The 24471-nt window shown below is 43.0% G+C and overlaps 2 protein-coding genes across 4 annotated transcripts in view; one reads left to right on the top strand and one right to left on the bottom strand.

Annotated features, from left to right (window-relative positions):
* Positions 1-4672, bottom strand: part of PAGE2B (PAGE family member 2B) — a 50936-nt gene extending 46264 nt beyond the window's left edge. The window contains exon 1 of the mRNA XM_024353330.3: positions 3026-4672. Coding sequence (XP_024209098.1) covers positions 3026-3086 — 61 coding nt within the window. The 5' untranslated portion in view covers positions 3087-4672. The remainder of the gene's footprint in view (positions 1-3025) is intronic.
* ALAS2 (5'-aminolevulinate synthase 2) lies at positions 1649-23594 on the top strand. Of its 3 annotated transcripts, XM_016943646.3 has the most exons (11): positions 1649-1756; positions 6656-6851; positions 7821-7943; positions 8794-8904; positions 11390-11612; positions 12161-12345; positions 15006-15185; positions 16905-17069; positions 17633-17901; positions 18998-19160; positions 23309-23594. In XM_016943646.3, the coding sequence occupies exons 2-11, from the start codon at positions 6671-6673 to the stop codon at positions 23470-23472; spliced, it is 1764 nt and encodes a 587-aa protein (XP_016799135.1). In that variant the 5' UTR covers positions 1649-1756; positions 6656-6670; the 3' UTR covers positions 23473-23594. The 3 variants fall into 3 exon arrangements, with proteins under 3 accessions (XP_016799135.1, XP_016799136.1, XP_063660325.1); XM_016943647.3 differs by lacking the exon at positions 8794-8904; XM_063804255.1 differs by lacking the exons at positions 1649-1756; positions 8794-8904 and adding an exon at positions 4806-4912.
* Positions 23595-24471: the final 877 nt, after the last annotated feature.

The raw sequence follows: 24471 nt of genomic DNA, 5'->3' as shown, positions 1-24471 counted from the left end.
TATCACAGAAAAGGAGTTAATATTCATATTATTCAAAGTTCTTCTCATCTCATCCTCACAATAATCCAATAGGGTAGGTTCTATGACTGTCCCATTTTATATATGAGAGATCTGGAGATAAGTGAACCAAATAGCTAAGGTGTTTTGGTGACTTGGTGACTTGGGTGAGTCTGACTCCAGAGTGCATGCTTTTAGTCCACTATATTTTACTGCCAACCCACCCCCAAAATGGGCAAAAAGTAGACCACTCAGAAGAGAAATAGACAACTGATAAAGAAACATGAAAAGACACCCAATCTCATTAATAATGAAAGAAAAGCAAATCAAAGCAACACTGATATACCATTTTTAGCGCCTATAAGATTAACAAATATTTTAAAAATTGAAAATAACAAATGGTATTGGTGAGTTTGTGAGAAAATAGATACACATTTACTCTTATACACCACTGGGTGGGGAGGGGTGTATAACACATGTATAGGACAAATTGGCAGTATCAAAAACTTTAAATGTCTATTACCTTTAGATCCAGGAATGCTTATATTTTAGGATGCCACCCTCTAAAAAAAATGCTCTCACAAATGCCAAAAGATGTTCATTGCAACATTAATCATAATGGAGGGGGGAAAATCCTTGGGAATAACCTAAATTTATATCAATAAGGGAGTGTTTAAATAAATTACAGTGCATTCAGATTTTGTAACCTCCATGGTATATTGGCATATGGTTGAATGAAAACAAACAAAAAAAAAGAAATTGCAAATCAATATGTAGACTATGGTCTTATTTATGTAAATATAATATTAATGATGACAATCTGCTCTAAAGATGAAATTGTCTGGTTATAACATGGTCCTGCTGCCTTAGGATTGATAAGGGAAGGGGAAAAAGAGAGTGACAAAAGGGGAAGAAAATGAAAAAGGGAGGAGAAGGTAATAGAAAAGATAAGACAGAGAACTTCACATTTTTAATTGTATATTATGAGAGGAAGAGAAGAGTGTGGGTTCTGTAACTAGATTGCCTAGGTTCATAGGCAGGCTCTGTACTTTCTAGTTGGGTAATTATCAACAAGTTACCTCACCTCTCTGAGCCTCAGTTTCTTCATCTGTAACATAGGGATAATAGTACCTATCTTTTAAGGTCCTTATGTGGCTAAATTAATTCATGTAAAGCACTTAGTGAAGGGTCTGGTGCATTGTAAGCACTCAGTCAATAGTAGCTGTTATTTATTTGGGCCAGGCACTGTGGTATGCGTTTTCCATACATGATATTACCAAATTGTTACAACAACCGGGGATCTAGTCTGTGGAAGCTGACTGTTAGAGCTCATAAGCACAACACTGTATTCTAGGTCTGACTCCAGACCCCTCCCAACTTGTGCCACAGTCACTTCTGGGTTTTATTGCCCTCCTTTTATAGTTGAGGAGATCTATAGTCAGAGAGGTGGTTTTGCTCAAGGTATCCCAGCTCTATGTGGATGGTCTGATTCCAAAGCCCAAATGAGCTAATTTTACTGTCCTATAGAGAGAAGAAAATAGGGAAGAGCCAGAGCTGGGGGAGGGGGTACACTAGAGGGAGGGGCTACTTTGGGTTTTATCTCTAGCAAGGAAGGGACTGAGATACCTTTGGGGCCAATGCAGGGCCAGGCCGGCAGAAGGCAGGGTGGGTGGGGCTGAGTCAGAGGAGAAGGGATAAATGCCAGGTCCTAACCCAAGTACCCACCCGTCATTCGTTCGTCCTCAGTGCAGGGCAACAGGTAAGAGCTGCTTTCAGCCTGGCACCCTATCTCTGGTCTGCCAGCTGGTCTCTCAGGGCTGTACACACTGACTCTCTGGTCTGACTAGATCTGACTTTTTCCTTTGTTTGTTTCTTAGAATCTGTCTCTTTTTCATTTTCTTTTTATCTCCCATGTCTCTTTCTGTCTTTCCTCATTTTCAGCTTTCTTCTCTCTTTTTCCCTTCGTTACTTTCTTTTGTTAGTTTTCAAGATCATTCATTTCATTTCATCATTCTCTGACACTCTTGCTTTCTCTTATTTTTCCCTCTGAATTCTAACTATCTTTTTCTCTAAATTTCTTTCTCTCCCCCTTTTTGTCTCTTTCCTCGGCTTTGTATCTCTCCGTCTCTGTGTTTCTGTCTCTCTCTTCCTCTCTATCAAGAATGATGGCTTAATATTTCTTCCTGCAATTCCCCATTCCTCTCTCCCTTTGACTCCCTCTACCTGCTGGGCTGACAGCAGAGCTCAGTGGGTCAGAGCCCATGGGGAGCCTAGGGGTGGGGGAAGAGCTAGGGAGGGAAACTAAGAGGATGTGGGGGTGATGGGAATGATGAATTGGGTAAGGAGAGATTTGGGGAATTAAGAGATGAATAATTAGCAGAAATAAGTGAAGAAAGTGGAAGAGGAATGTAGTGTCACTATACAGAAAGTAAACAGATTTCTATTCTCATCCTAATTCACTGTGAGACCCTAGCCAAGTCATTCACTCTCTGAAAAAAAGGCTTGGCCTGTAATTTCCACCACCCTTTCTAGTTTTGATTTTGTGATCTTCTAAATTTTCCTGTTTCTAAGAATTTCTGATTCTCTGATTACAGTTATCTAAAGTTCTGTATGATTCTTCCATGGTGGGAAAGGGGTACTAGGAAGAGAAGTAAGGCCTGATGTTTCCAACTCCTGAAGAGAAATTACCACTTCCCTTCCAGACCTAATTGACTTTTGCAAAGCAGGCCACAAAAGGGGTGGGGGGGTGGGGGACAAGGAATGCTGCAATGAGTGTTTTCTGGCTATCTGCTGGGGTAGAGTTGCAGTTGGCCCTTTTGACCTCTGGGAGTACAGATTGGGTGCTGACACAAGAGAGGATTTTAAAGTCGTAGGGAAAAACTTTCAGTAATGATCTGTTACTTGGTCTCAAATTTCACCATCATCTCTTTGGTTAAAAGTATTGTTTTAAGAAGATGCCTGGCAAGCATTATCACACATTAGGTACGTAAGTTATTGAATGGTAGAGTAAATGAATATTCAACAGTACCTGAAATTCCACTGTAGTTACAGATCTGTTCCTTTGGTAAGGCATTGGTGACAAATGGCATATGACCTGGAAAGAGGCCTATGTTAGTGCAGCAGAGGAGATAAATGTCTAGAGTCAGGCCCTCAGTCAAGAAAAAAAGGTAGTAATATTTGAATCACAGATCCATAATGGTTAAGTTAGGAATCTCTGGAAACAGATTGCCTAGGTTCAAATCCTGCTTCTCCTATGTACTAGCTTTCTGATCTAGACAGGTGACTTAATCTTTTTGGGATTCAGTTTCCCTATCATCACAGGGTTGACATGAGAACATGGCCTGGCACAGAGGGCTCTGTAAGTGTTTGACTATCAGAACTAGGCGGAATCTATGAAATTATCTAGTCCAATGTCAGTGGAGAAACGGAAGCCCAGAGAGGGGAATTACAGAGCCCAAGTTCACACAATAAATTGTAACAGGATTGGGACAAGAATCAATTCTCTAGCTTCCCAAACCCAGCCTGGTATATTCATGTGACTTCCCTTGGCTGTACGTTCATTTTTTCTACATGGGAAATGGAGAAAATAAAAATAATAAAGTCTATCAATTAAATATAATATTTAACACTTTTTTACTGTTTACTCTAGGATAGGTACTCTGCTAAATGCTTTATATGGATTATCTTACTGAATCTTCACAACATTCCTGTGATGCAGATTGTCCTTGTTATTACCAACATTTTCCAGATATAAGATGTACAGCAGGGAAGTGACTTTTCTAAGGTCCCAAAGCTAGTGAGTGGTGGAGCCAGGATTCAAACCCAAGTAGTTTGGCTAAATGCTTCCTTGATTCAATTTTACTCACTCTAGTCTCTTGGTAGGTAATGAGATGGAATAGAAACAGAGCCCATGGTAACTAGACTACAAGGTCATGGGTATAATGATGGCCAGGCAGAGTGAGGCAGAGCAAATTTCAGGAAAGGAGTAACAGAACAAGAGAAATGAGAACAGGAGCTTGAAAGAACTTGAGAATTCAACAAATTCCAAGAAGTGGTCTATATTTTCCCAGGACCCTGAGCATATCATGGCCAAAAGCCCCCTAGTAATGATGTGTGTTAATTTCTCCTGTTTTTATATACAGGAGGTAGGTCTTCTCCACCATCCCAAGGCAGGACTGGACTTTGCCTCCAATATTGGGGGCTTTCCTTCCCACTACATACCCCAATGTTGTTGGCATTATTGTTGACAGTATTGATGTTAGGGGAGTTTACAGGAGCCTGGAGCCTTGTCATCTGCCTTGCCTGCACTTCTGGGCCATCCACTTCTTACCACCAATAGCCAGGGCCAGCTCTAGCCAGATGCTCAGACGTGATTCCAGGAAGGGGCTCCTCTTCTCTCCCACGCCCTGGTCTCAGCTTGAGGAGTGGTCAGACCGCAATGGCGATAAACTCTGGCAACTTTATCTGTGGTCTGCAGGCTCAGCCCCAAGTGCTTTAGCTTTCACAAGCAGGCAGGGGAAGGGAAACACATATCTCCAGATATGAGGTAGGCACTGGATCCAATTCCTTACCTACCATGTGAAGTGGCCATAATTACCTCACGTTTGACAGCTGATGAAGGCCAAGATCCAGAGAGGGGAAGTGATTTGAACAAGAACATCCAACAATGAAATTGGAGAGCTGGAATTTTAATAAGAAAAGCTAACATTTATTGAAGATTTACTATGTGCCAAACACTATACTAAAGGCTTAACTTGGATTGTTTCATTTAGTCCCTCCAACAACCCTTCTGTCTTTTCCAATTTCAGGGCCCACATGCCTTGGCCCCACATACCAACCCAGGCTGCTGTGACAGCCCATGAGAGGGGGAGAGGTTGCTCTGGGATGGAACAGGAAAAAGAGGTTGTTTTGTGAGGTATGGGGAGGGTGCTTGTTCTATGAGATCAGGAAGGGAGGGAGATGAAGGAGGTTGCCATATGAGGGCAGGGCCATGAGCTGACCTGTCCCTCAAAACATAAGGCTGAGGGTGCTAGTAGATTCTACTCAGTAACTTTCTTCACAGTGTCAGTGCTTTAGTCTTCTCACATTCTCCCATGTCTCTCCCATTGTACTGTCCCTTATCTTGTCTCACTTTTTGACTCTGTCTTTCCAATTTGCCCTTTTTCTTTACATCTGTCTCTCCTTCTTGCTCTCTCTAGCTGTCTTTCTCTTGGTGTCTCTCAGCTCTCACCCCTCTTAACCCTCATCCCCCTGCTTTAGTCACCTCTCTGTCTCTATCCTTTGATCTTGTCATTTTCTCTACTCTCTTCTCTCTGTCCCTCGGTCTCTCTCTCATCTCCCTCAATTAGGGCCATGATTCTCTTCCCTAAACTCACTTAGCCTTTTGCAATTTCTGGCAGCATTTTTTTATCTTTGTGTCTGACTGACTCTCTACCCCTGCTGGATCCTCTCCACTCCTGTTCTCACTTCTATGAATCTTTGTATAATCCTCTAGACTCATTGATCCCTCCTCATGTCCCTTTCGTGTCCCTTGGTCTATCTGTCTCTGCCTTTATCCCTGTGTGCACTATCCCCACCCCCTTTTTCTTTTTTCATTTTCTCTTTCTCTCGACTCAATCTCTGTTTTCATCTCTACCCTGCTCCCTTTCCCTCTACCTTTGATCTCTTTTTCCCCCTCAATTTCTGTTCTTTTAACTCTACCACCACCACCACATCTTTGTTCTCTCTCTACTTTCCTCCTTTTATCTTTCCTAAATTTTCTTTTCTTCTGGCTTTTCTCCTAGTCCCTTCTCCTTCCTCAATTTCAGACTCTGTTCATTCATCAATTTACCCCAAAATTCAACAAATATTTATTGAGTGCCTGTGTGTCATTTGCTTTCTCTTTTTCTGATCTCTTTGCCCCCTTTCTCTTCTCTGTCTTGGCCTCTGCCTGTTTCACTAATCCATAGACTATGTCTTTGTCCCTGTTTTCCAGCCCCACTGGGACTTGCTTTCACCTCTTCCTATATCTGTGCTTATCCAAGAGACAGGAGCAAATTCAAAGACAGCATAATATCAGGCTGGTGGTACACATTCTGTAGGACCTAGGGCCTACCCTTCCTTCCTGTTCCCTTGATTTCCTTAAACCGATACATGTGACCTCAAGCTCCTTCTCCCTCTCTGGCTGATCCTGCTTAGGAAACACCCTGGGCCAAGCCTCAGGAGCTCTACTCAATGACATATGTTTGCATTAGCAGGCTGAATCTTCACTTGGCTAAGACCAACATTCTTAGAAAGATTCTTGGCCTTAAGTATTGATCTTGGCCTTAAGGGTTAGTGGGTTGGCAGTTCTCATCCTGCCACACAAAAACACATTTCAGTGATCCTCATCATCACAGAGGTAGTCAGTGCCAGAATGTGAGTCAGAATCCAGGCTTTCTGACCTCCAGTTAGAACTGTTTCCTTCACCCCTTTGCCCAGTAGTCAGTTTCCTATTTCTTCCTCTCTCATGTTTTATTGGTACATGTTAACATTGGGAAAGAAGTTCTTTCCCTGGAAGGGCAATAAGAGCATCTCGGAGGCAGCAAGTTTTGGGTGGGAAGCTGAAGACGAGGATCAAAGGCTTGGCTTTTTGCCAGGCCCTCATGATGGAACCTCATCTCTTCCATGTCTTCTGCAGGACTTTGGGTTCAAGATGGTGACTGCAGCCATGCTGCTACAGTGCTGCCCAGTGCTTGCCCGGGGCCCCACAAGCCTCCTAGGCAAGGTGGTTAAGACTCACCAGTTCCTGTTTGGTATTGGACGCTGTCCCATCCTGGCTACCCAAGGACCAAACTGTTCTCAAATCCACCTTAAGGCAACAAAGGCTGGAGGAGGTAAGAAGAGGCTGCTAGCAAAAGGGGAGAATGTTAGGGTCCTGGGGTAAAAGTTCCAAGTTATACTGGCCATCTTTGCCTAATAATTAGGACGGTTCATGTGAAAAGTGTCAAGATAGCATGAACTGGCCCCAAAATATACCCAGAATCTGTCTTCTGCCAGGTTCTCTAGAAAGAGTCTCATTCTCGGCCAGGCACAGTGGCTCATGCCTGTAATCCCAGCACTTTGGGAGGCCGAGGCGAGTGGATCACGAGGTCAGGAGTTCAAGACCACCCTGGCCAAGATGGTGAAATCCCGTATCTACTAAAAATAAAAAAATTAGCCGGGAGTGGTGGTGGGCGCCTGTAATCCCAGCTGCTTGGGAGGCTGAGGCAGAGAATTGCTTGAACCCAGGAGGCGGAGGTTGCAGTGAGCCAAGATCGTGCCACTGCACTCCAGCCTGGGCAACAGAGCGAGAATCTGTCAAAGAAAAGAAAAGAAACAGTCTCACTGTCATGTCCCTCACACACTATACTCCAGACATGCTGAAACTACTTAAAATTGCCTAAATCAACTATTCTGTCAAGAGTTTCTGCCTTTGCTCCTGTCAGATTACCCTCTCCTAGACCCTGTACTGGAGAATCTCATACTTCTCATTTGACACTAAGCTTGGCCATCATCTCCTCTGCAAAGCCTGCTTAGACCTCCAAACTGTCTAATTCCAATTCTGGCTCATTTCCCCTCCCTCTTCTGGACTTCTGTAGCCCATGTACTTCCTCTATCCCAGCACTGTTCACAACGTGTCTTCAGTGTATGCCATTCCCACCAGTTTAGTAGCTCCCCTAGCACAGGGACCAGACTCATCTATCTCTGTGTCTCTACAATAGCCTGAGATAGGGCTTTAGGGGTACATTAGATCTCAGCAATTATTGTTGAGCTGAACTTATGACTAGAAATGCACCCCAAATTACTCTCTTACCTTTGCATAGATTCTCCATCTTGGGTGAAGGGCCACTGTCCCTTCATGCTGTCGGAACTCCAGGATGGGAAGAGCAAGATTGTGCAGAAGGCAGCCCCAGAAGTCCAGGAGGATGTGAAGGCTTTCAAGACAGGTTGGAGTCAAGTTCCACCTTATGCAACCTTTACTCCTAATGCTTGAACACACTACGTCACAGTCCTGAGCTAGGCTAATACAAAAGCAGCCAGTACACATCCCATGATGAGAAGTCCAGTCTTTCCAGGGGAGCCATGGTAGGCAACAGTTTAGGCTGTATGCTGAAGCACACCATACCTGACAAACACATATGTACGGGCTCCTGAAACTTTTAGTCATTATTCTAAGATGAGCCCTCTAGAATTTTGACTCCTCTTTTTCAGGTAGCTAAACTGATCCCAACAGGCTGGGGTCCCACATTTCAGCAAGACCACTCTATGAGAATATGGATTTGCATGAAAGAGAAAGAGCTGGGAGTAGGTACCTCCTTTAACCAGGGTGCAGATCCCCAGGTCAACTTAATTAGTGCAGACCACCCAAGATAATCACCCTTGAGATATGGCCACACTGTTGACATCTTTCATAGGCCCCTTTGGGATATCATTAAGGACAAAAACTTCAAAATTGAAATTTAATGATGTTTAGAAAAGAAGAGTAAGGTACATTATCCTGCATCTACTTTCTAAATGCAGGACCCAGGGTGGCTGCTCCAGTTACCTGACCCAAGGGAAAATCCTAGTGGAGAGAAGTATGATTCACCTTATAGAAGGTTTCCTAACAATGTAATAGTCTCCATTCGGGGGGATAAATAGAAGCTCACCTTGGAGAAGATTTCTTCTCGCTGTAGAAGCTGCCCTTACCTTATAAACTTGAATTTTCATGTGTTGCATTGAGCTTAAAGAGGACAACACGTGCTTTCTTTTTCCCCCATTCTTTTCACGGCCAATGAATCTCACATTCCGTCTCAGATCTGCCTAGCTCCCTGGTCTCAGTCAGCCTAAGGAAGCCATTTTCCGGTCCCCAGGAGCAGGAGCAGATCTCTGGGAAGGTCACACACCTGATTCAGAACAATATGCCTGGTGAGTTTGCTGAGGTGGAAAAAAAGGGGACCGGAATAGGGAAGGCATTCTGAAAGGGCCTCTGTCACAGTAGGGGAAACAGTACAGAAGGGCCTTGGAACCAAAGGAAATTTGAGTTTAAAATTTAATGCTGGCACTTGCTGGATCTAGGTGTTTTGGCAAGTAAGACACTTTCCTTCAGTGGCATTTAATACCTACCTCAATAGGTTACCATGAGAAGAAAGTGAAATTACATTTATGGAAGTGTTTCTAATGAGGCTTCATTAAATATTAGGCTTATTTCCATTATTTCTTCTCTATGCTTCCCTCAAAAACTTTCACCCTTCATAGAGCACCTTTTCCCCATTCTTATATGTGTTTATATTCCTTTCCATAATGACATTTACATTATTTTCTAATGTAAAAGGAATATGATTCATGGTAAAATATTTTTCAACATATACAGGAAAGTATAAGGAGGGAAATTTAAGTCATGCAGAGTTCCACCATTAAGTTTTTGTTATATTTTCTCCCAGATATTTTTCTATGGCTACACACACACACACACACACACACACACACACACCCTCTGCTCTCTTCACCACACCCTTGCTTTTGTTAGAAGTGTGATCTTATTTTACCTGGAGTTCGTTATGCTGTTTTGTTCACTTAAAAATATGTCATGGGTATAGTATGGATTCAATATCATTCAGTTAATCAAGCATCTATAATTTAAGTTGTTGTTTCCAATTTTTTGTATTCTCTCAGTTTAGATTGTAGGTTGGTTTTACATACATACAAATGTACTCAAAGAAAATGTATAGTATTACTTTTTTCAATTTTTATTTTTACCTAATAATATCTTGCTATATATTTTACTCTGTGCCCTTTTTTCACTCAACAATATACTGTGGAAATGCTTCCACTTTAACACATATGTATCTACCTTATTTTTCAATGCTTCAAAATATTTTGTAGTATAGATATAATAGAGATTATTTGGCTACTCCTCTATTTGGTTGCTTCCAATTTTTTCTATTACAAACAGTGGTGCAACAAACATCCTTGAATGTATCTCCTTGTGTACACAGGCAAGTGTTTCTCCAGGATGGACACTCAGTGGTGGAAATTCTTGGGATGTAAGGATGTGTACATTTTTGATATTAATACATTTTGTCAATTAGCCCTCCAACATGGCTGTACCAGTTATCAAGGAGGGTATCCATAGTCTCATACCCTTACCAGCCCTTGATATTATCAAACTTTAAATCTTTATCAATTGATAGGTGAAATTTTGTTTTCCCAGTTTTATTTTTCCTGATTAAGAATCTTTTTCTACATTTATTGAATTGTCTGTTCATATTCTATGCCCATTTTTCTACTGAGTTGAAATTTTTCATGTTAATTTTTCAGAGATTATATAATAAATTCTGAGTATCAATCATTTGTCTGTTAAGTATGCTGCAAATATTTCTCTAGATATGTCAGTATGTGCATTTAAAAAACTTTTGATATGTATTTCCAAACATCTCTGCAGCAAGGATGTTACCAGTTTGCACCTCCAGCAGCCATATAAATTGCTGTCTGCAACATGATTTCTGTCTCACGTAAAGAGTTCTAGAGTTTAACAAGCTCTTTGGCAAACGTTATTTAAATTTATCCTAGAAATAAAGTTACCCCATTTTGTAGTGGTAATGGTTAAAGAAGTGGGCTCTGAGTTACTTACTTGATGAACACTTACTTGCTGCATGACCCTGGTCAAGTTGTCTAACACTTAATGCCCCAGTTCCCTCATCTGTAAAATGGAGATACTAATAGAACTGTCCATGGAGCATTGTTGTGAGGAATAAATTAAATATTTATAAAGTTCCTAGGAAAGAACTTACATGTACTAGGCATTCATTAAATGTTAGCTATAATAATATAATTGAATATTAGCTATCTTTATTAGTATTATTATGACTACTAATACTATAGCAGTAATAATACTACTATTACCATGTGCCATTTATTAGTCTGAATATATTACATGTTGTTGGTTGTCAGATGCTCACAACTCTCCAAGGAAAGTATTATTAGCCTCATTCTACAAATAAAGAAATTTAAAGTAAGAAAGAAGATTCATGACTTGTTCAAGGCCACACAGCTAGGAAGTGGCAAAGAGATTGCTAGAAACAAGATCTGTTGATACTCCTTCCAGTGAGACTGAAAGCAGTGATTCTAGTAAGGAGGCTGCCACACCAACCCGGGAAGAGAGAAGAGGCCATAAGAAAGTCTAAATGAATGTGTGAATGAACTACTGAGTGAATGAGTGAATGAGTAAGCAAAAGGATGGCTGAATGAAGTAGTAGAGAGTTAATGTGGTCCATAAGTCAATGACTGAGCAAATAAATGAATATGTGGAAAAAGAGTTGGAGAACTCAAAATCAGCAACATGGGTAAAATACAGACTAGCCAGGGAGAGACTTAAAATGAATTCTTTTCATCCTCATATCTGCTCCTGCAGGAAACTATGTCTTCAGTTATGACCAGTTTTTCAGGGACAAGATCATGGAGAAGAAACAGGATCACACCTACCGTGTGTTCAAGACTGTGAACCGCTGGGCTGATGCATATCCCTTTGCCCAACATTTCTCTGAGGCATCTGTGGCCTCAAAGGATGTGTCCGTCTGGTGTAGTAATGATTACCTGGGCATGAGCCGACACCCTCAGGTCTTGCAAGCCACACAGTGAGTAGTAGGCTTTCAGCCATCAGCAGTGGCCAGAGGAGATGAAAAACCACACATGGAAAAAAAAAAAAAGGCAGAGCTGGCAGTGGAAACCTGGGTTCTATCACCACTTCTTTTGTCCAAGGTCCTCCATCATATCTATTCCTTGGATATGAAATAAGTCAACACACCATGTTTCCCAAACTCTTCAGTGTCCAATGCTATGGAGGGGAAGGATGGGAGACCAAGCAAGGCCCACTCTGCCTGAGTTTTTAATCTAGCTGCAGAATTAGCATTGCCAGAGATGGAGTGTGACTTCCTCTAGGTCTTCCAAACTACTCAAGCTCAACCTAGCTTCTCCCTCTCTCCCTGAGTACCTCCAGTCCTAGAAGGAAGGCACATGTCTCCCTATCCTCCCCATCCTTCCCTCTACTTTGTCTCATAGGACACAGTTTATATAGGATCACTAACTCAACATTGACTCCCATCAAGGAAGAGAAACCTACCCAGTTCCTTGATGCCTGACGAGAGTTTCTTTTTCTCCTTTTCTCCTGTTTTCTCCTGGCCAGGGAGACCCTGCAGCGTCATGGTGCTGGAGCTGGTGGCACCCGCAACATCTCAGGCACCAGTAAGTTTCATGTGGAGCTTGAGCAGGAGCTGGCTGAGCTGCACCAGAAGGACTCAGCCCTGCTCTTCTCCTCCTGCTTTGTTGCCAATGACTCTACTCTCTTCACCTTGGCCAAGATCCTGCCAGGTAAGCCTGAGGCCTGAGCTTTGTTCAGGGCTGGTATCCTGCAATACAGCATCCAGTTTCACTGGTTCCATCACTCCTTCCCTGTATTTGGAGTTCCCTCACTCCCATTGTTCTTCCTTCTTATCCACCTTGCATATCCTCAACACTGGATAATTATATCCCTCTGCTTTCTCTCCTTCTGCACGTAGAGAGGACCATTACCGGGGAACATTACCCCACCTCACAGAAAGGAAACACTATAAATTCATCACCTCCCAACTCAACTGAGCTCTTAACACACATACATAGTTATTTTATGTCTCCACAGGAGCTTTTTCAAACTTTTTCTCCTCTTCGAAAACCTCTGACTACCTTCTCCTCCACACTCAGCAAATAACGTCACATCTTACTTCACAATAAAAACAGAAGCCCCAGACAGAGAATCCTTATTTATTGCCACCAAACCTACGAACTTATCTAATTGTTCATCTAGCCTTGCCTCATTCTTTCCTTTTACAATGGAAGGCATATCTCTCCTTCTGCCTAAAGCCAATCCCTTCACTTGTACACTGGTTCCCATATTCCCAGTCTCCTACTCTCTAGTCTGTAATGTCCTCACCTCATACGCCTTGTTGTCCTTCCGCCAAGGCCCAATCCAGAATGAATACAACTCTCCATCTTCACTATATCAATTCTGGGCTCATACAGTTGCTCAGACAGGAGTCACTAAAAATTCATACTCTTAACCTCTACTGGGTTCTCCATGGTCTCTGACAATCCCATTTCCCTGGTCAGTTCTCGAAGTTTATGGGGCAGTTTTGCCAAACCACCATTATCCTCAGCCTTCCCGCACCCCCTCCTCCCCATCTCCCTCAGCAGACAACTTCATGTTCTACTACATTCAAAATAGAAGATACCAGACAGCAATGTCGTTGACTCCCAGCCACAAAGCACCTACAAACTCATAAGCATCTTCAAATGTCCTCTCCTCACTCCTTCTCTTCTGTCATAGTGGAAGAAGTATCCTTTATCTTGTGACTAATCCTTCCACTGTTGCTCTGTGCCCCATTCCCCTCTACCACCTTAGGAATCTTGACCTATTGGCTCTCTCCTCCTCTCCTGTATCTTCAGCCTCTCCCTCTCTTTAAACATGTTTTCAAGTCTCTTGTATCTTATAAAAAAACATTGCCTCAACCCCTGATCACTCTCTAGCTACTGCCCTCTTTCCTCCCTATAACAGGCAAACTGCTTGAGAGAAGTCTTCGCTCTTACTATCTACTTCCTCACCTCCTGCTGATTCTTCAGCACAGCAAAAATATTACCACCACTTCTCAGAAACTTTTTTTGAGTCCACCCATAAGCCCCAACTAAACTCAACATCTTTAAGTTGTTTTTAGTCCATCCCCTCCTCAACCATTAGAATTAAACTTCTTTCCATCTCTACTGCCAGCATCCTAGCCTGATCCAACATCATTTTTTAAAGAAAATTTTACCTTTGCCCTCCGATAATCTATTCTTTACAACAGTCAGAATTTTTTTTAATGCAAAACTATCTTTGTCACCCCACCCTCAGCCCTGGTCAAAACCCTTTAGTGGACCCCCATTCCCCCAGGACCAAATCCAAATTTCTTATCACAGCTTCTAAAGTTCTCAATAATCTGGCTTCTATGTATCTCTTCGGTCTCACCTTTTTGCATCCCTCCTCTCACTATTTCATTCAGTAATACATTCATTCATATACTCATTCACTTACTTATAAATCTGTCATCAGTTTATTTATCCATTCATTTAATAAATGTTTACTTAGCATCTACTGTGTGCTTACTCTTATACTGGACACCAGAGACAGAGAGATAATAAGATGTTTTTGCTCCCATGCAACTCCCAGTCTGCTTGTCTTTCAAGCCATTTTCTCCAGAAAGCCATAACTCGTTTTCTCAGGTGGAAGTTATCCCTTAATCTTATAAAAAGGCCACAGTTCCCTGATGGCAGTGCAGTTGGTGGCAGGGGTTGGGGAGGTCCAGGAATCAACTCCCTCTACCAATTTCACATGCCCACCTGCCCCACCAGGATTGCCCAGTAAAAAGCCCTGCATTCTTCAAATCTTTCTGGACCTTAGCTTTCTCACTTGTATAGTAAAGGGATGAATCCCATGATCACTAACAGCCCTGCCAGCTCTGACATGCCATAAGCTTATGATTCCAACAGTAAAAGCCTGATAAATATCCATCCCTGTAACCACAAGCAGATGCTACCTGGAATGGATGGAATTTCATCTAGACTAGGAACAATCTAGCATCAGTCTGAGTCAACAAACATTCCCTGGGGTAATCCCTTTTTCAAGTCTTGATCTTATATATTGGGGAGAAGGAAAATAGGTCCTGTCCTCAAAAAACTCTGAAGCTTCTTGGGAAATTAAATGTTCTTCCACCCCAAGGCAGTCAGAGGCTAGACCAGGGTTACAAATGACTGGAGGGAAGGATGTAGGGGTCAGAATTTGGGAACAGTGAAGTCCTTCCAAGGGAGAAAGAAGTGTCACAAAAGTTCCCAGAGAAGGAAGAAGCAGAGCAAGGTCTTCAAAGGGAAGAAAGGGTTGGCCCTTTTCTTTGCCAGGTCAAACCTGAAGGTTGAAGTGGGAGTACTGGGAAAGAAGCTTAAGGATTATACATCTGCTTCCTCAGGGTGCGAGATTTACTCAGACGCAGGCAACCATGCTTCCATGATCCAAGGTATCCGTAACAGTGGAGCAGCCAAGTTTGTCTTCAGGCACAATGACCCTGACCACCTAAAGAAACTTCTAGAGAAGTCCAACCCTAAGATACCCAAAATTGTGGCCTTTGAGACTGTCCACTCCATGGATGGTATGTATATGAGTGAGTGTATGTTTACTAGTGTTGGTCTCACAAAAACCATGATGATCATGATGATGATGATGATGATAACATTATAACAGCTAATATTTATAGTGTTTATTATGTGCCAAGCAAAATTATTAGTATTTTACATGTATTAATTCACTTAATTTTCTGAACAATTCTATGTGATAGGTGTTATTATTATTTTGATTTTTTACATGAGGAAACTGAGACATAAGAGTAATTTGTCCAAGGTCACACAGCTAGTAAATGCCAAAGAATGGAGGCAGCTATTACATTCATCTTATAGGTAAAGAAACTAAAGTTCAGAGTTGGCATCCAATTCATCTTGAGTGGCTCAGCAAGTTGGTGCTAAAGTGAGTATCTGCACCCTAACACATATAACTCCAATTCCTCGAGTAACACTTCTCTTGTTAGAAATGATATGTAAATCAATAATCCCAGTGTTTGGTTTTTATGAAGGAAATTTCAAAAACCATTGCCTAGGATTTTTTTCAAGGTCCAGTATGAAGCATTGGGGTCAAAACAGGTTTTCAAGTCAGAGAGACCTGGGTTCAAATCCCACCTTTGACAGTTACTGGCTATGACCATTGGTAACTCTTTAACTGTCTAAGCCTCAATTTTCCCAAAGGTAAAATATCTGGTTGTAAGAATTAGAGATGATAGAAACCATTCTAGTTATTATGCTTTAGTAGAATTAAATGATCTTCACACTCCTACCTCCTTTCTTTGCTCAATTGAAACAATGTCCGAAGCTTTCTATTGCTGGCCCTGTTGTGTAGAAATCATGTGTTTTAGGCATCCTCTTATGGATTTATTTAAGGGAAGAGGTCCTCAACTCATTTCAGTTTGTCCCTTTTCCAACTGAAACAAAAGAGTCCATAGTATTCCCTGATTTAGGTATCTTAAGTGGCATGTAATGACTATACACACAGGCTCTAAAACCAGACTATCCATGTTCAAATCCTAGCATGACCATTTACTAGCTTGGGCAAGCTTCTTAATTGCTCTGTGTCTCAGTTCTCAGTTGCTTATTTGAAAAATGTAAGTGATAATAATTAAATAGGTATGCAAATTAAATGAGTTAATATATGTAAGAAACTTACTATTATGCCCACTCCCACATTTCTAACACTAGCAATAAAGTAAAACTATCCTATCCCTTTTGTATATTTCTACCACTGAGACTATTCAAATTCATTATTTCTCTAGTGGAAACTATGTTGGTACCATTCTACCTCGTTACATTTGCAAATAAATAGTTATTTACCTATTTTTGGGGTGCAAACTCTGCCCAAACTGTTGATCCTTAGGCTGAATCTCTCCCATTGAAATGATGCTAGGCTGAACACAGCAGAAACAGGAAAATAGACATTGTCAGAATGAAGTAAAAATAGAAAGACAAAGAGTCAAGCCTTGATCCCAGGCTGGGGAACACACACACATGTGCACACACACGTACACACACACACACACACACACACACACAGAGACAGAGAGAGAGAGAGAGAAGGCAGGGATGAGATACAGGCAATCGATCCATACACAGAGGTTTGTAATAGTTCTAAATGAAGGCGCACATCCTCCTTCCTCTCTACAACACCCTTTTCCAACTCAAAGTAGGCATGGATGGGAAATTCCACATTGGAGATGGAGCTGGGGAAGGGTTATGATGTCCTACCTCTATCCCTTGGCTTTGCTCAGGTGCCATCTGTCCCCTCGAGGAGTTGTGTGATGTGTCCCACCAGTATGGGGCCCTGACCTTCGTGGATGAGGTCCATGCTGTAGGACTGTATGGGTCCCGGGGCGCTGGGATTGGGGAGCGTGATGGAATTATGCATAAGATTGACATCATCTCTGGAACTCTTGGTAAGTGAATGCTTTGGGCCTTCTTATATACCCTCCAGAGAGGAGGCCCTTACAAAATTCTTTTCTGCCTCCTCCCCAAAGCTATAGGGGTTGTTTGGACAGAATTCACAGCCCCAGGCTGCTGCCATCCTGGACTCCCTCTCTCCACTCGCATCCCACTGCAGAGTTGATGAGAAAGTCTGGTAGAATTTTTTTGAAAAGACCTTGAACTAGGCCAAATAGTTAGATTCAACTTGAGTATGTGAAGAGCTGTGTTTCTAAACCCCTCCCCCACCCTAGCCCCAAGCTTCATCTTACCTCCACTCCTGACCCTATCCAGCTAAAGGTCCCCACCCAGCTCCTGCCTATCTAGTCATTGCATATGGCAAGACTTGAAAGTCCTATCTCAAAGCAGCAGAATTATCAGCTACGACTGCCTTGTCATGGACAGATGAGCAGAGGCCTGGGAAGACAGCCTGGAGCCCCAACTTCTGGTGCACCCCCTTGTGTTATCTGGCACATGATCCTGTTGCTCTGGGACTGATTATGGGATCTGTGTATATCTTATTCCTTTCTGTCTCCAGGCAAGGCCTTTGGCTGTGTGGGCGGCTACATCGCCAGCACCCGTGACTTGGTGGACATGGTGCGCTCCTATGCTGCAGGCTTCATCTTTACCACTTCTCTGCCCCCCATGGTGCTCTCTGGAGCTCTAGAATCTGTGCGGCTGCTCAAGGGAGAGGAGGGCCAAGCCCTGAGGCGAGCCCACCAGCGCAATGTCAAGCACATGCGCCAGCTACTCATGGACAGGGGCCTTCCTGTCATCCCCTGCCCCAGCCACATCATCCCCATCCGGGTGAGAGCCCCACCATGCCCATTGCCCTCTCCACCTATTTCTTCTGGGAGCCTCACGCTCCCAACAAACCTACATCTGTTGCTGTCTTCAATTATTTGCTTTCCTGCTAACCATTCCCCTTATCGCCAGCTTTGTTTCCCTTTTTGAAAAATTATCAGCCATTCTGGATTAACCAGTCTTTTCCTTGCATCAGCCATTACCTCATGCTTATTAGATTATCCTAACCCTAACAATAGCGAGTGCTCACAGCCTATAATTCAGAGTTTTTCAAACTGGATCAAGACAATTAATGGGTCACAAAATCAGCTTAGTGGGTTATCATTAGCATTAAAAAAAGAAAAGAAATAGAAAATGTTGGAGTACATCACATACTAAGGGTATCAATTTGTGAAAAATTTGTATGCATTTTGGGTATTTGCATATATACATGTATGTGTATGTGTGCGTTTATGGTCACGGTGTAAAACGTACTTCTTATTGAGAATTGAGGGCAGAAAAATAAAATCAAAAGCCATAGGATTAGCTGCTACTTTGGATCCTCAATATGAGCATTTACTGCCTTTAAAAATGAACTGCTACTTCTTTCTTAAATAACACGTATTTGTGTGAGTCAGTAACCCAGGGCAGGGAAAGGACACTTATTTGTGACAATTTTGTGGATGAGAAATAGTCACTGCTCTTTAGACTAACCTAGTATTTCCTTTAAACACTCATTTTATGAATTAATTTAGTGACAGCACCCCAGAATTGGCTTGGGGGGGGGTTCCAGAATTGGCTTGGTGGGGGGTATCTTCTCACCCAGAACCATCCCAAACTAAGATATTAGCTAAGTAAAATCAGTGTGCTTGCTCTGCAAACAGCTTCCAAACAGGGCTCCTGGTACCACCTCTGCTCCATCCTTTTCAAACCAAATTGCTAGCTCTGAGCTCCTCCTTGATAGAAATTCTGGAGCTGCCACTAAGCCCCTAATGGAAAAAAAAAATCTATCCCAAAATTCAGTGATGTTCCCTCATCTAGTTCCCTCCATCTGCTTAATGGAGCTAGTGATGGTGGAGCCAGAGTGGCAGGTACTGATTAGCCTTTCTCCTGAGTCCAGGTGGGCAATGCAGCACTCAACAGCAAGCTCTGTGATCTCCTGCTCTCCAAGCATGGCATCTATGTGCAGGCCATCAACTACCCAACTGTCCCCCGGGGTGAAGAGCTCCTGCGCTTGGCACCCTCCCCCCACCACAGCCCTCAGATGATGGAAGATTTTGTGGGTAAGTTCTCAACATGGGTGCCTACAGGACCTCCCTCCCCTCAGCCCCAGGATCTGAAAGAGAAGCTGAGAGGACAGAGACCATCGAGTTTACAAAATATTTCTGGAACATCTAATGTGTGCCAGCACCTATACTAGGGTCACAAATAAATGAGAAGCAGCCCCTACACTTGTAGGGCTCCAGTTTGGTTGGGGATACCATAGTGAACACAAACAATGACACTAAGGGATGATCAAAGCTCCACAAGGCAGTGCATGATAGAGTTGTCAGAGCAGAGAGGAGGGGCCTGACTCAGCCTGAGGGATGCAAGACCCGCTTCCTAGTAGAGGTGACACCTGAGCTGAGTCTTGCAAAGTGAGTGGTATTAAAAGAAAGAGGGCATGGAAGAAGTATTCCTACCAGAGGGAAGAGCATGAAGATAGGTGAGGAGAATGAGAAGCAGCCAGGGATATATCAAGAACAATAAGCAGGTGGTATTGGAATGTAGGGTCATAGGAATGGAGTGGGGCAGGGGAGTATCAATCTATGAGTCTACAAAGACAACATGAGATAGAGACTGGATTGAGAGGCTTGTAGAGCTGAGTAGTTTGAGATTTACCCTGAAAATGCCAGTTTAGTCAATTCACCTAATGTTTGTTGGATTTCTGTTGGGTAGTTTTGTTTTTGTTTGTTTGTTTGTTTGTTTTTGTTTTTGTTTTTTTGAGACAGAGTCTGGCTCTGTAGCCCAGGCTGGAGTGCAGTGGCACGATCTTGGCTCACTGCTACCTCTGCCTCCCAGGTCCTGGCTCAAGCAATTCTCCTGCCTCAGCCTCCCAAGTAGCTGGGATTACAGGCACGTGCCACCATGCCTAGCTAATTTTTGTATTTTTAGTAGAGATGGGGTTTCACCATGTTGGCCAGGCTAGTCTCGAACTCCTGACCTCGTAATCCACCTGCCTAGGCCTCCCGAAGTGCTGGGATTACAGGCGTGAGCCACCATGCCCGGCCTGGGTAGTTTTTAATGCAGGGCCTGACATTGAATAGGTGCTCATTCCAGGCCTGTTGGATGAAAGACATGTAGGCAGTTGATGGTCTAGCAGAGGAGCCAGATATAGATGGTACTGGTCCAGTATGATGAGCTCCAGTATTCTGGGAGCTAGAGGGAGTGGACACATTATGGAGAGAGAGGGTGGGAAGGATGAAATTGGAGAGGCTTTGTGAGTAAGGAAGTTTTTATGATGCATGTTGAAGTACATGTGAATATGTTGTAAGAATATTCCAGAATAAGGGAATTCCACGAGCAATGACCTAGAGATAGGAAAGCAGTGGGTATGTATTGACAACATAATTCTGTTTGTCTGAAGCATGGGCAGTATGAGAATTCAAGGAAGACAAGCTAGGTAGGCGCCATTCATTCATTCAAAAGCATTAAATAATGCTGGCTAACATTAAGTACTTACCATGTGCCAAGCACTGTTCTAAACACTTTACACGTATTAACTCATCTAATCCCCACAACAACCTCAAGAGTTAGAGATCCTCTTATCATTTCCATTTTGTACATGTGGAAATTGAGGCACAAAAATATATAGTCGCTGATCCAAGGTCACACAGCTTCTAAGTTGCAACTGGGAGGTCTGTCTCTACCTCCATGGTCATAACTGCTAGGTCTACCACCTCTCTGAGCTGATGACCCAGACTCCTGGGCCTTTTGTTCAGTATTCTCTATTGCTCTGGGCTTCAATTGTAGAGCTCTCAGTATTCTTGGTTCTCTGAATGTCCACCTAGGCTAGGCTTTTGTAAGAATATATGAGGCATCCACGATGGCTCCACCAGTCCCTAAGTTCCATAGCCAATCCATCCTGAAATCCTACAAAAGTTATCTATAATCTCTCTCAAACCTATTTGCTTTTCTCCCCTGCCACTTCTTTAATCCATGTCAACATGATTTTTTTCCTAATTTCTCTGCTTCTCTCTTGCTCCTCTCAAATCCTTTCTCGATGATGACCACTAGAGGGATTTTTCTAAAATTCTGACTATATTGCTCCCTTGCTTAAACCCCTTCATGTTTCCCTCTAGACTCTAAAGCAGTGACCTCCAAGGGGTATGCAAAACGATTACAGGGTGAAGGAGCAGAATATGTGTTAGAATTTTATGTTTTTTTATCTTAAAAATAGGAAATCAAGCATCACTGATACTGATCTTTAATATACAGACTGATAGTTATACATGTATATAATATATAAACAAATATAGAGATTGGAGGCACATGCTAAAACATTTGTACTGATAGGGATGTATAGTCCAAAATTTGGAAACCATTGACATATAGGACAGAGTTGAAGCTCTTCAGCATAGCATTCAATGCCTTCCACATGGTGATCTCTATGCCCTCACCTCCTCCCCACATGCATTTTGTTTTTTCAGCTACACTGAAGGACTTGTCGTTCCCTCATTTTTTTCTGCTCTCTTACCTCTGGGACTTTGCTCATGCTGCTCTCTTTTGATTGGAATGCCCTCCCTCACACTTTCCTCTGGCTTACTTTCCTTCATCTTGTAGACTTAACTTAGGCATTCTTTCAACAAATATTTATTGAGTACCAACTGTGTACTAGATATGTTCTAGGCACTGGGGATGCAGTAGCAAACAAATCAGACACAAAATTCCTACCCTCTGGAGCTTACATTCTAGTGGAAGGGGATAGTAAAAAAAAAATTACCAAAAATAAGCAAATTAAGTAGCACATTAGTTCTAAGTTCTATGGGAAAAAATAAAGCAGGATAAGGAGAATGGGATAAGGGGCCAGGGGCAAGTTCAGAGAAGGGTTGTAGTATTAGAGTGGCAAGGGTAGAAGACGCTGAGGTGAAACTTGAGCAAAAATTTGAAGGAGGTGAAGTTAGTGAGGCAGATATCTAAGGGAATGGCATCGCAGGCAGAGGGAACATCCTAAGGCAGGGAAGACACAGGAGTATTCCTTTTATATTTGAGGAACAGTAAGAAGATGGGTGTGGGTGGAATGGTATAAGCAAGTGGGAGACAGAAAAATTGAGTACATAGAGGCAATGTGGGACCAGATTGTATAGGGTATGGTAGGCCATTAGAAGGATTTTGGCTTTTACTCTGAGAGCCCTTGAAAGGATTTGAGCACAGGACTGATATTTCTGACTTGGGTTTTAACAAAATTACTCCAACTTCTATGTAGAGAATACACTAAAAGAGAGCAAGGGTGGAAGCAGGGAGACCCAAGAGTGGGCTACAGTAATATCCCAGGTGAGAGATGATGGTGGCTCAGACTTGATCATAATGAAGGCAATAAGAAGTGGTCAGATTTTGAAGGTAGAGCCGAGGGTCTTTGCTGATAGATGGGATATAGGGTAAGAGAGAAAGAGAAAAATAAAGGATAGCTCTGAAATTTTTGGACTGAGCAACTGGAATTGCCATCCACTGAGATGGGAAAAGCTAAAAGAATAGCTTGGTGGAGGGTAGGGACATGAGTAGCTCAGTTGTACTCATAAGTTAGAAATGCATATTAGACATCTAGGTGGAGATGGAGAAAAGCCATTGGATATACAAGATTGGAAACCAGTAGAGTGGCGTGAGCTGGAGATTAAAATTTCTGAACCATCAGCATATAGATGGTCTTTAAAGTCATGTGACTAGACAAGATCAACAAGGGCATGAACACAGAAAAGGCCAAGAACAGAGCCCTGGAACGTACCTGGGGTACTTCCTCCAGCTAGGTCAGGTTCCCTTCTCTGGGTTTTCACACCCCCAAGTGGACCCCCTACCCCAGGTTTCCTGGTCATAGCACCAATGACACAGTATAGTTACTGTCATTATCATTGTCCTCATAGGGCTTGGAGCCCAAGCAGACAGTCATTCTTGGACCACAGCACATCCTATACTTAGGGAGTGGTCCAGGCCAGGACAGTATGGCTTCAAATTGTGTCAAAGGAGAGCTTCCAAATCTTTTATAATATATATCCCAGCATCCAGATACAAATGGTAATATTCACGGCACACACAGAAGCAAACAGTAGGCTACTTCTGGCCCTGAGGTATCTTGAAGGGTTGAGGGGGATCAATATCTTGGCTCATCTGTACTGTGACAGATTTGGAAGATCTAGTCTAACCCATTTTTTCCCTCCCCTCCCCCTACCACCTTCAGAGAAGCTGCTGCTGGCTTGGACTGCGGTGGGGCTGCCCCTCCAGGATGTGTCTGTGGCTGCCTGCAATTTCTGTCGCCGTCCTGTACACTTTGAGCTCATGAGTGAGTGGGAACGTTCCTACTTCGGGAACATGGGGCCCCAGTATGTCACCACCTATGCCTGAGAAGCCAGCTGCCTAGGATTCACACCCCACCTGCGCTTCACTTGGGTCCAGGCCTCCTCCTGTCTTCTGCTTTGTTGTGTGCCTCTAGCTGAATTGAGCCTAAAAATAAAGCACAAACTGCAGCATGTGTAGCCTTTTATTGGACAGGGAACAGACAAGTGCATTCTGACTCCCTCAGACAAGTGGCAGATCTATGAGGTAACCACAGGTCACTTGTTGGTCACCATTCCATTTTACCAACAGGGAAACAGAATGAGAAAGAGGAAGGAAATGCCCAAAAACTACACAGTGAGTTGCAAAGAGCTAGGATACTTGGCAGATTTATTTGAAATGGCTCTTCTCCAATGGTTTCAATAAAAATCCAGGGATTGACTCTTCACTGGTAATCCGGGCCCTGGAAATCTGGGCCCAGGGTAGCCCCTGAAGCCAGGAAATGAGTCAGCCCTAACCAAATTCCCTAGAAAGGAGTGGTTCCCCAAAACCAAAGAGGTATTTTCCATAAGGGGATATGGATGTCTTCCTCAATCCATTATCCTCTCTCCCTCCCACGGCATCCCACAGAACAGGATTTACCAGTCCCATTCTTTTTCTTTTCTTTTTTTTTTTTTTGGAGACTGAATTTCACTCTTGTTGCCCAGGCTGGAGTGCAATGGCGTGATCTCAGCTCACTGCAACCTCCGCCTCCCAGGTACAAGCTATTCTCCTGTCTCAGCCACCTAAGTAGCTTGGATTACAGGCACGCGCCACTACGCCCAGTTAATTTTTTTGTATTTAGTAGAGACGGGGTCTCACCATGTTAGGCTGGTTGCGAACTCCTGACCTCAGGTGATCCACCCATCTCAGCCTCCCAAAGTGCTGGGATTACAGGCGTGCACCACTGTGCCTGGTCTACCAGTCCCATTTTCAAAGGTGAGAAGAGGCTTGGCTAGAGCAAGCACTGTGTTCAAAGCAATGCTCCCACTTTCCAGGTCACAGTATACAGGAAACATTTCCATGGCA

This window comes from Pan troglodytes, chromosome X (assembly GCF_028858775.2).
Source record: "Pan troglodytes isolate AG18354 chromosome X, NHGRI_mPanTro3-v2.0_pri, whole genome shotgun sequence".
Lineage (NCBI taxonomy): Eukaryota > Metazoa > Chordata > Mammalia > Primates > Hominidae > Pan > Pan troglodytes.
Note: the sequence above shows the minus strand (reverse complement) of the source record. Positions and strands in the feature narration are given on the sequence as shown.